The sequence below is a fragment of the Phoenix dactylifera genome, chromosome 9, assembly GCF_051530095.1.
Source record: "Phoenix dactylifera cultivar Ajwa chromosome 9, Ajwa_hap1_PhDact_Kaust_v1.1, whole genome shotgun sequence".
Classification (NCBI taxonomy): Eukaryota; Viridiplantae; Streptophyta; class Magnoliopsida; order Arecales; family Arecaceae; genus Phoenix; species Phoenix dactylifera.
This window is the reverse complement of record NC_143198.1, coordinates 29055872-29068454: the sequence shown is the minus strand read 5'-3', so window position 1 is coordinate 29068454 and position 12583 is coordinate 29055872. Positions and strand designations below refer to the sequence as shown.

Here is a 12583-nt window from a genome sequence, read left to right as displayed (position 1 = left end):
ATATCAAACTAATAATATATATTATAAATAAAATATAATATTATTAAAAATATCTATACTAATCTCGCAAGCTTTCAATCCAAATATTTTACTACTTCTGCTTTAGTATCTCATCAAGCTACCCAACCTCAGTAACAATCCAATCACCAAGCAGCTCATTTGCACACACACTGAAGAAGGCTTGGAGCTTATCAAGGATAAAAGATTATGGGACTTAAATATGATAGTTCAACAACATAAACATGCAGATCAGAAAATTGCAAGCTCTGGCAAAAACTCAACATCATATTCAGAATATTTACATTTTGACTAGAGATTTTGGACAGCGGAATTAACTTGAAAGAAAAGATCCAAAAAAAATCAACCAACAAAAAAAAATCTCGAAAATTAAATACAGATCATCAAGCCCACATTTTGCATCTCTTCAGTATCAGCAACTGACTTCTCAAGCCCATAGAAATCAAAAGTCTTCTTCTAACCAATTCTTTTCTATGGCATAATTGCAGTGCTTTCAGATTTTTTCTGCATCATATTTACACAGCATCAGATTCTTTTCCTCTAACTTTTTGGATGAAATCAACAGTTATGAAATAAATCAGTCAGCCAAATCCCTAATAAAATCTCACACATTTCCAATTTCCCCCCTTTTTTTTATCGGTTTTCTGTTTTGTTTTGCTCTCAGCCGCCGGTTAAGCATCCATCTAGCCATTACTTCACCAACTCCGAAATCCACCCCAAATCCGGCAACCCCATGGCAGCACCGCCGACTCCGCCGGCGTCCGAACACCCCTCCACCGACTCCTCTTTCCCCAAACTCTCGAACAGCTTACCCCTCATTCTCCTCCCGGACTCCCCAGCCTCCTCCTTCCCCCACCCATGCCCTCCGCCGCCCGCCGCCGTCGGCGTCACCGGCAAGCTAACAAACCCCGCCCTGAACGCCCCAACACCCCTCGGCGAACCGAACCCACCATCGCATCCCATATCAACCCCCCAAGAACACGGCACCGACCTCGCCTTGCTCAGCTGCAGCTTCCTCATCCCCGCCAGGACCTCGTTCATCGCGTCCGCCCCCACCGGCGATACCGGCGGCGACTCCGACGTCGGCGACATCGGGGTCGAGATCAGAGTCGACCTCGGCGAGGATATCAGATTCTTGGACCGCCGGGCCAGCGCTCCATCGTAAGACTCCAAGGCGACCTGCGGCGGCGACCGGGGGCTCTGGGCGAGGAAGCGAAGCTGGGCGGGGGTGTGCGCGAAGAAGCAGACACGGCGGCGGCAGGAGGTGCCGTCCTTGCAGGGCTGGGTCCGGTAGCGCGCCGGGTGGAGCCAGCTCTCGAAGACCCCGTGGGCGAGGTCGCAGGCATCGCCGCGCTCGCAGCGGCCGGTCTTCCGGAACTCTGGACAGGCGTCGCCGGAGTAGTGGAAGCGGCGGGGATCCCGGCGGCGGGCCTTCTCGCCCGGATGGGCATAGGGACACTCCGTCCAGTCGTGCGACCGCCCCCGCGGGCACCGCCGGACCTTAAACTCGTACATCCGGAACTCGTCGCAGGAGAAGGCGTCGACCACCAAGTCCTGCGGCTCGTCCGAGTCTTCCAACGATTCGTTGTTCGACGGGAGGAAACGCTGCAGCGCGGCAAGCACCTCCTCGCCGGTGACGCCGCTGACGGGGAGGGAGAGCTGCATCCCGGCCATTGGATCATCGAATACAGGCCACGGAGGGACCTGGACCGTCGGATTGCAATGATTTCCTTCTCCGAATACCATCTCGTTCTCGTCTCTCTCTCTCTCTCTCTCTCTCTCTCTCTGCTTGGCCTTCGGTGCCTTCGCAGCCGGCATCAGAGACGGGGAGAATAAATACGGCGAGGCTTGGGAGGTGGGACTGGTGATAACTTAACCAGGGTTGGGAGAACCGGGGTTAGGGTTTAGGCGCCGCTGGGTTTGTGGGGAAACGGGATCCCGCAACGGGGGATCCGGACGAGATATTTAATTTGTGGGGATAGGGATGAGCTGGTGGCGGACACGTGGACGCCAAGCAAAGATACGTTGGACTCGGATTTGAATGTTAAAGCCAGCATACAATCTGAAAGGTACGCAGAACGCAATTTCTTATTTGTTTTCCTCCCACCACCTTAATATAAAATAGATAATAATAACAATATAATATAATATAATACATATAAATTTTAGTTATTTTCTTAAATAAATTTTGACATTAATATTGTAACATGTTATTACTATACAAAATCTAATAGGGTGTGTTTACATACATACATATATATAAATATATTATAAAAGAATATATTAAAATAAAATAATAAGATCATGACTCTGTATGCATAAAAGTACAACTAAAACTTGGTGTGCTTGGACACTAAAAATAGGCCCACAGCATAAGACTGGGCATAAAAACATGCCCAATGTGAAAATCGAGTTAGGCTTGAAAAATTAAAAATTGACCTAACTCGAGATAATTATATATTTAATATAAATATTTTATATATCAAGTATATTAATTAATTATATATTATAATAATAAAATCTTATACTATATGTTAATAAATATATCAATATCGGGTCTATTGGCTTGGCCCAACCCAACATTTGATCAGCTCTAATATATATATATATATATATATATATATATATATATATATATATATATATATATATATATATATATATATATATGTGTGTGTGTGTGTGTGTGTGTGTATATATATGTATATATATATATGTGTGTATATATATATATGTATATATATATGTGTGTGTATATATATATGTATATATATATGTGTGTATATATATGTATATATATATATATATATGTATATATATATATATATATGTATATATGTATATATATATATGTATATATGTATATATATATATATGTATATATGTATATATATATATATATATGTATATATATATATATATATATATATATGTATATATATATATATATATATTTGTATATATTAGATATCCCAAGCCGAAATATATGAAAGCAGAGTTCGGGACCTGAGCCGGACCTGTGGTACTAGACATGCGCAATTAGAGTACAAAGAGAGATATTTGTCTTGTGGATTTAGATAGGCAATCATCCAAGGCATGGTCAAGGAATTCATTCTTTTTTAATATGGTAGAAGTGTTGAGTTCGAGCTCTGAAACTCATCTCTTTCAATACCAGTTTAGGAGAGAGAGAGATGTATGCAACACATACCGAAGAAATCATAGATGAATGTCCCTGTTATTGAACATTTATATTTTTTCTTGTTTCTCACGAGTTTGTATCGATTGTTCTTGGAATAGGACGTATTACTATCCGTTTCTTGCCGACAGAGCATGTTAAACTAAATGCAGGATGATGATGGGGTGGTCTTGTCTCGATATTTAGAGCAGAGCACCGCCCCAATATTTCGCAAAATATCTCAGTAGGACTTGAATCCATGAAGACGACTATTTTCGGTACTTAAAGCATGCTGTTTTTTTTGTTTTTTTTTGCAAGCCAGTGGGTGAAGGGATACAAAAAGAGTAGAGACATGGGGAAGCAACCTAGTAGAAAGGATGATGTGTAGATCTTTTGTCATCTTTTAGGACTCATTTGGTTTGTAATTTTTTTTATTAAAATATTTTTAAAAAAAAATTGATATCTGAATATTTGATATCTAAAAAAATAATTTTTATATGTTTGCTAGGCCATGGTGATGGACTATAAAGTAGTTTACGCTTAGTTGAGTATCTATTTTTCTAAAAAAAATATATAAAATATATGTTATGCTTTTAATAAAAAAAAGATCCTTTATTTTATCTCCAAGCTTAAGGGTGTGTTTGAAAAAAAAATTATTTCCCTTGAATTTTTTTATATTCTATATGTATTTTTCTTTTTCATAAAATATGGACATGTTATTTCAATCAAAAAACTACTTTTCTATCTTTTTTTTTTTAAAAAATCAATCAAATATAAGGTATTTCTTCTTTTTTTTTTTTTATTGATCATACTATCTCCCCTCCCCTTACAGTGAACCAAATGAGTATATAATTTGTAGCTTTTTATTATTTTATTGTGATTTATATCTCTTTTCTTTTTTTAAAAAAAATATTTAGAATACAAGTGGAGATGAGCTCACAATGGTTACTGTGACGTAAAGACCATTGGCCCTACTTCCCGGCGTCTTCTGTGGTACCCAAGGTATTCTCTTAACATTAATCTCCACTGAGCCTTAGTTTTTTCCTGAAAAATAATAATAAAAAAAACTCAACACAGCTTTGTGCCTTGATCAAGTTGCAGCATTTGAGTACAAAATGTATTTCGAAGTTCTTTGGACATACCTTGGAAACTCAACTAAACGTGCTTGTCTTCATGTTGGAGCCAATTGATGGCAAAAGCTTGTCGAACGGCACGATCCTTAAAGGGGACCATCCAATGCTCCAAGCATCCATCCTGCGTTTCCACTTTACATGGCATGACATATAAGAGGATGACGAAATAAGCTCAAAAGTGATTGGAAAAATAAAAAAATCATGTAATTTTAAGATCTCTAGCCAACACATGGAGAATAAATTGTCTTAAATTACTTAAAATGATAAATTTTGACAACTCGATGCACGTACAAATTTAAAAGTTTTAAATCATATAATTTTTGATGCGTAAGCAATATAGGTATAGCAGTTTATATCCTACAGCTCGCGCAACTGGAAGGTTTGGAGCCTATGATTCAGTTGATTCTACCTCTCGAGCTCCTTTATTTAATGAAAAAGAAATAAGGTTTTCCTGTCTTTGTATGGCGAAAGCTTGTAGAACAGCATAATCCTATCTACAAGGCACATCGGATGCCCAAGATCTCAAGGAAAAATACCAGGACCAATATTAGGATAATCAATTAGGATAAGGATACTTTTGGAACGATAATTAGAAATCTAATTCTAGCTAAATCAGGACTCTCGATAAAACCCTTATTCTCTCCTTTTCCCTTATTGCGAAGTCCATTCTTATGACTATACTAAACAGCTCCTCACTAGTCTCTTCTCTCTAAGATTGCGTACCGAAGTCGACAATGACTTAACATTCCTCTCCACATGGCTCATCATCACTTTATGAAGTTCCCATTAATCATCCAGTAGCTATGGTCTCCAACCTTTACCTAAAGCAGTGCTTGCCCTAGCAAATTTCAGCAACCACTGTTGCACATTAGGTAATTTTGAGCTTGTCCTTGAACCAGTGTGATCTATGCGCACCTGCACGATCTCATAAATATGGCTTGTAATGTGGAGCAATATCAAAAAACAGACGCCAGGAACAAGATTGAAATCACTAAATAGAACAAAAGAATAATTTAAAATAATAATTATAATTATAATCCTCCTTAAATTAGGACCGATAAAAGAAGCACCAACAATGCTGAACCCTTCCATCGTATACCTTTACGTGGTCGAAATATGTGGGAGGAGGGGTTGCACCCACACTTGTTGTCTGTGAGTTACTGTTGTACCAAAAAAAAAAAGGAGGGCATATTGAGCTTAAAAAAACTTTCGAGCGGGCAAAGCAAAGGAATCACGTGAATTGAGCTTAAAATGATAAGAAAGCTAATGCAGAAAATTTAAAAATTGTTAAGATTTTAAATATTTAAATTATGTATAGAAATGGACTGGAATATTTATATAAGATGGGAAGGATACTGATGATCCGAATTGAGCTGCTAGGGACACACATGGTCAGGTTAAGGTTGCTTCTGCCAATCATCATTTGAGAACTCAGATAAATGATATGGGAAAAGCAAGTTGCTGCTAGAGTTAGAAATTTTTGGTAGGGATGGTATGGACACCAATGTGCCCTACATGTAATCCGTGTCCCGAGTTATTAATCACATCATTTTTTTGAAAGTAGGCATGCAATGAGAATCACTTGAGCACCGATGCTTATTCCCGGATAAAAGGTGATAACACACCCTTATATGTTATCGTTAAAATCACCATTTGTCCCACCAGCTTGAGTTGATAGAATGAGATAGATTTATTTATATATTTTATATTTTTTTATAGTTATATATGGTACATATTATTTGATGGCCATCTATCTTTTTAACGATGATCATCAAGCATTGTACCAGACTCTACAGTGCAAACAACACAATGCAAAGGATCCTGGGTCATGGGTGAGAGGAGGATGGTTCACTACAAACACAGGGAATGAGTTCCTTCTAGTTTTTGGTGATCAGGAAAGCATTGCAGATGGCAGATGACCATAGAAAAGAGCCAAACCATCAACAACAGGCCAAGAAACATACCATTTGGTTAAGACCAACACAGATGGTACATATCATCCCACTCTTATCGTACGTTTTCCAACGCAGAGTCGGATGAGACATCTCAACTACCATCATGTTCCGAGGCCACCGCTACCTAATTCCGGTGGTTGGTGAACTCCATGGACGTAGTACAGCTCAGTTCTTATCTGATTTGAGTGGTTGAAACATCAAAGCCATAGCTCAATAATGGAACTAGATCATCTCAGCAAGCTTTGAACCTCTAAATACTGAAGAAACACCAACTTTTTGAGGCTTTGAGCAAATCATAATATATAATTTATCATGCTATTTTTTTTTATTTTTAAAATAGTATGATCTGATTGAAAGAGAAGGAAGATTTTCTTCAACTTGCTCTACTCGAATCTCTCATAACTAGAAGAAAATAGAAGAGTTGCTAAAATAGAACTTAAGTCTCATTTTTTTCATTAATGATTAAAAAACCGAGGTACATAGCCTTTATTTATAATGGTGAAGTCCGTCCTTATATAATTTGGGTCGGATTTTTCTTTCTAATCCTAGTAAAATTTTTTTTTCCTAAAATAGATATCATAAGTAGAAATATTTTAAAAAAGATAAAATTCTTAAGGAGGTAGATCTCGACTTCTATATCAATTTGCTTCTGTCGCTTCATCTGATTCTTTTCGGATAGAGAGCTACTCCCGACCAAAGCATTACTCGAAAAGAAAATTTTCGGTTTGACCGATTTTTTTTAGAGCCTAAACGGTGGAATTTTGTCCTAATTTAACTTGATAGCTGTAAACCATGAAAAGCTCCCTATTTTTTTTTAAAAAAAAGGTCATATCAATCAAGCATCATATGACCGATGTGGCGGATTTTATTTCTAAACCCTATCAAGCTCTACTTGTAGTGGTCAAAATAGTCCATGTCGAGTCTGAGGATCCTCATGAATTAAAGTGGAGCAATGTATGGATAATGATATATAAGGGGAAAATATTAGAAGCAGGGTTTGGGAAGAGTTAGGAGGAAAGATTGCTTGTATTAGTTGGAAAAGGACAGCCAACCTTCAGAATGATTGTCGGATTAAGATAATGCTTGCCTATAAGTAGGCAAAAAGAGGAAGATCTTTTGCAATAGCATGAAGTGGGTCCAAATGTGAAGTAGTAAATGTGGGTTGGAGAGATGCTAGAGTTGAGTCATGAGTGCATATCAAGACATGAGACCTAGGTCATCAATTTGGTATCGGACGTGCTTTAGTAACAACTGGGTACTAAAATATCTCTTTGATAACTTAAAAATGATACTAAAGCTATGCCCATCAGTTAGGTTGATTGCTTGTTCAGGGGAGCACCTTGACAACCTTAATTGTTGGCATAGTATTTTTGTTTAAACATATATTACCTGCGCTAGTAGTATCATATCTGTATCAATGAATCATACAACAAACATTATAATTGTTATAGCTGAACTTTTAACATAACAACTGATCTACAATTTATTTTTAAAAAATAAAATAAAATAATTAAATTTTGCAAGTTGCTATGTTTGTATTTACTTTTATTATACTTTATGATCTTAATAGAATTTTGGGTGTGTTTCATTAGAGAGAGTTGGACCTTAGAATAGGTATAGAAATGGGCAATTCCCATTTCAGCCATTTTCATTCAGATTCCAGAAGAAATGGAAATGTCTCAATTTTCTAAAGTCTAATTTCGACTCTTTTCTAGTATTATAATTTCATTCCGATTTCGATCACGAATCCAACCTGTCGGAGGATATGATCAATTCGATTTTTATTTTAATCCATTCTTATTCTGATCACGATTTGATTGGAAACCAAACATATTCTCCATGAATCTATCTAAAACACCTGTTTTTTTTTTGAAAAAATACAATAAAATAAAAAAAAAGCTGCCGTTTAGTCCCTCTTCATTACGTGGGCCCGCTTGGAGTAAGGATAACCGGATAAGGTCGCATTTGAGCGAGCGTCGGCAAACTTTAAGAGTTGAAAAATAGTTTGTGGGACATGCATCTTGGAGAAAACACCACGTAGAAGCTATATATTGGAGAGAGTTCTCTGGTCATTGGTAGGTATGTGTGATTTATTTGATAGGATCTCTCTCTTGGTAAGGCAATCTAATAGAATGAATGGCTATGATTTGATAAATCGCCGCATTGTGTGGTGAGGTGTCCATAAGTGCTCCCTTTGATTGTTCATAATTGCCATCAGGAGCAACATAGTTAGATTGAGATTTAAGAATCATGAAACTTGCTATTTAACTTTCCAAAAAATTCTTATCCTTGGGAAGAGTGCCACAATCAGTCTATTTTATTTTTGAAAATTACATGAATGAAATATGTTGAAGTTGATAACGAAGCAATGCCCTTAATGCATGTTGATTATCTCATGGACGTAGTTTTTAGTCGATCAGATAAAATTAAATCAATCTAAAGTAAATATATTTGCAAAATCAGAATTTTCTTGGAGAATTAGAAAGATATATGAAATTCCAATGACCATTGGATATGATTCGATCAGGTCTTGAATAGTCAAGAATTTTCCTATCTTTTTTATCAGAAGTATCCAACAATTTATGTCTTACTTGATGATTAGTCATTGAGAATAAGAAAATAAAATATTCAAAAATTAAAAAGGATGATCAGTTGTGGAATCCTATAATATATTTTTAGCCACTATTTTTTGATATGCTGATTCATATTACATATTCAAATATGAGGAAAAGGGATAGACATTATCGACCATAATGAATCATATGGATTCTCAATATACTTGACTTGTTTCCACAATAATATCATACAAGCTCGAATCCTCTTCATAAGATAGTAATCGAGGACGCTCTCTCATCCCTCATCCATGTGTGCCTATATCCACATGTATTAAATATGTATGCACATAATACATCTTTACATGCATAGCCACATATAATTAGCATTTATATTGTTACATAACATTAATGCCTGCACCTAATTTGTGTTTCTTAAAACATGGAATTGAAACTGCCATTTACAGCCGGAAGTGTCATAAGTTCATGTTATTTTTAATCAACAAATACAGTAGGTAGGCATTAAGTAAAGTCCTCTTATTTGCTTTGTCATTTTCACTACAATGTTTTGGAGAGAGAGAAAGAGGGAGGACTCCAAATCAAGCTTTCTAAGATTGTAACGAGGGTGCAACTCCTGAGCCATTTTCTAGTTTCCTTCAGTACCTTTTTTCTGGCGCTTCAGAAGTAGGACTTCACACCTCTAAAGATCAGCTTTCCACCTAAACCATGAGAGAGATGCACATAACTAAGAGGGTCATGAGTTCGATGTGGATAAGATGGACCCATCTTGATTGCAGCGCAAGCAAAAGTCATACGAACAAAGTTTTCCCAGATATTGCTGTCGATCCATGGCAAATTCTATTTGCCTAGATTGATATACATAATGTGCAAATTGGCACTTGGCAAACTCACAATGATGTTTTTTAGTCAGTACTAAACAATTAGCAGCACTTATTTCTTCTTTATTTCCTTTTGCTCTATTCTCTTATGCATTCTTTTATATTTACTTATCTTGTAGAACTTTCTTTACTAATTATTTTTCTATGTTTAGGTTTAATACAATGAATATCATATAATACAATACTATGTTTTGAAATCTAACTATTATGATTTTTCCCTCCTTTCTTAGAAGAGCTATTCCTTACCCACCCCTTCTAGCCCAAGCCATTGCTTGCGAGACTAGGGTTTAGCGCAATGGGAGGTCAAAGGAAGGGCCAATACCCTGCGGAATTGAACCCCTCCCCATGTCTAAAGTTGCAAGAGTCATACCATCTGAACCAAAGTTCCATGATGCTATTATAATTCGAACATCAAAATCAACTGATCATGACTCTAAAACTCATCGTAAAGTAAAATAACGGTAAGAGAGCCACATTTTCAAATCAATTTCACACCTCTCTCCAAGTTTCAAGGAAAGAGGTGCCATCAGAGAGATGGAAGCACTGTTGATATTGACCCATGTAGTTATAAGTGAATCTTGTTTGCAAGGAAGAAGCTTGATAGGAGTTGTGAGTGAATCTTAATTTGCAAGGAAGAAGCTTGATAGGTATAATAATTAGAGCTTTCATATATAACATTTTTTGTATACTGTGGATCACGCAGCTTGACTGGCCCTTCAAATTTTCCTCTTCTTCTAGTTCTCATCAAAGAGTGAGCCCAATACAACCATTTTCTTGGGCTTATATTAGAGCCTAGAAGGACATTTCTGAATTAGGTAGCAGAAAACCACTAGTTCCATAAGAACCTGGTGATGCCTCCTCCTCGTCCAGGATGGAAATGATAGGACTCTGCTTTCAGGTTTTTCAGAATTCAGAAACATCGTGTGCTTGTTTACACGTATATTAGTTTTGTGATAATCCCACCCACTCACGTCTCAAGTTTGGGCTTCCCCACTGTCACAAATGCTGGAGGATTGTGATGCAAAACAAATGAATAGCCAAGCTTATTTGAGCTCCTTAAGTTAGGAAGCAAGCCAAGCTTCAACAAGCTTGTTTTAAGCTTGTTTGGCAGGATAAGGTTATGCTTGGCTTTTGTGGTTAAGCTTGGGTATTCTTGGCTTAGGCATATGATTGAACAGTTTGTAGTGTATCTAGCATGAACAAAAAGATAAAATCTCTTCTTAGCACTAGATGCCACAGCAAAAGACTTTTATTTTACAATGATAAAAAATAAAAAAAATAAATAGAAAATAAAGATTGGTACTCTTTCTAGTATTAATAAAAATGAATTGATTTTAAAATAACATGGAACTATTGTGAAAAACATTATGGATAGAAACCACTTTAAACTATTCAAAATTTATTTTGTTGTTATAAAACAAAATAAAAATTGGTACTCTTTCTATTTTCAGTAAATTTATTATATACCAGCTTGTTAAAGAGAGAATAAGTTTTTTTTTTTACTCCCAATTGATTGAGATAAAACCAAACACCATTGTGTAGAAAACATAATTGTAGCTCATGAAAAGGAGAAATTAGGGATGGCAATCGGGTCGAGTCAGATATAGGTCGGGTTAGATGTATATCGAGCCAAAAATTCATCAACTCAAATCCGACATATTTATTAAATAGGTTAAAATTTCAAATCTACATCGGACTTGTTTATTAAACAAATAACCTGAATCGACCCACGTAACATTTTTATTAAATAGTTAAGCAGGTTAAACGGGTTATACAGATTTTTAATAAGTTAAATAGATTTAAACAAGTTAAATAGATTAAGCGGGCCGGGTTAAATAGGTCAAAGTTGTAAATCTGAATCCAACCCATTTAATAAACAGGTTTAAACGGATTGACCCATTTATAACCCACACCTATTTATATCAAATCTAAACTTGCTTAAAGTGGATCGTTCGCGAACCGGATTGACGAGTCGGGTCATAAATTACTATCCGTAGGAGAAAGAAGTTTTTTTTTTACTTCCAATTAATTGAAATAAAACGAAAGTTGTGTAAAAAACATAATTGTTGCTGTTGTTGCTGTCCAGGATCAAATTGGGATCTTTAGTGTGTAAGGTTAACGCGATAACCGCGGCAACTCAGTTGTATTTTTTCTGCATTTGCATTATTTCATTACTGCCGTCACTATCTACCCTCATTTTCAAAAATCATCTAACTGGAGCAATTCATGTATTTTTCGATTGGTTTAGGTTCTAGTATGATAAGTAGGTCCAAAATTTCAAACCAGAAGTAAGAAAATAGGTCCAACTTAAATTTAGCGTGTGTTCAATTTGATATCAACTATGCACTAGAAAGATTTTAGATACTTATACATAACTAAAAAATCTAAATAATACCTTCTAGCTATTTTTTGGGGTGAGTTCAGCACCAAATACATGAATCGAGGATAACTTCTCATGGCTGGGCAAACATAAATTTTCTTCTGTCAGCCATGTTTATTGGGCTATTGGGTGATTGAGAATGGCCACCAAATGTTCCAAGGCAGCTCACATTTGGAAGGGTGTTCTTTGAATCTTTTCTCTTTCTCTCTTTCTTTCTTTCTTTCTTTCTTTCTTTGGATTGTGCCTAAAAGGAAGGTTGAATCCGGACCAGACCCACAAACGCTCGGATCGTGTTGGATCCTGCACCTTTGAGACAACCCGGGACAAGATATTCCAATGCTGTACGCCGAGAACTGGGGAAAGCTAAAAGAGGCGAGCGTCTCTTTTGGAGATGGGAAACTGGTGGTGTGGTGTGGTGACCTCCACAGGTTCCGGTTGTATATAAATGGATGCATCACTGAAAAAAACATG

At 36.7% G+C, this 12583-nt stretch overlaps 1 protein-coding gene across 1 annotated transcript; it reads right to left on the bottom strand.

Moving 5' to 3' along the window:
* Positions 1 to 267: 267 nt before the first annotated feature.
* Positions 268 to 1958, bottom strand: LOC103711202 (zinc finger CCCH domain-containing protein 20). The gene has a single exon (XM_008797260.6). The coding sequence runs from the start codon at positions 1834 to 1836 to the stop codon at positions 709 to 711; it is 1128 nt and encodes a 375-aa protein (XP_008795482.3). The 5' UTR covers positions 1837 to 1958; the 3' UTR covers positions 268 to 708.
* Positions 1959 to 12583: the final 10625 nt, after the last annotated feature.

Excerpts from the sequence above, each read along its gene's own strand:
- LOC103711202 (XM_008797260.6), bottom strand. The coding sequence starts at position 1,836 with ATGCCGGCTGCGAAGGCACCGAAGGCCAAGCAGAGAGAGAGAGAGAGA.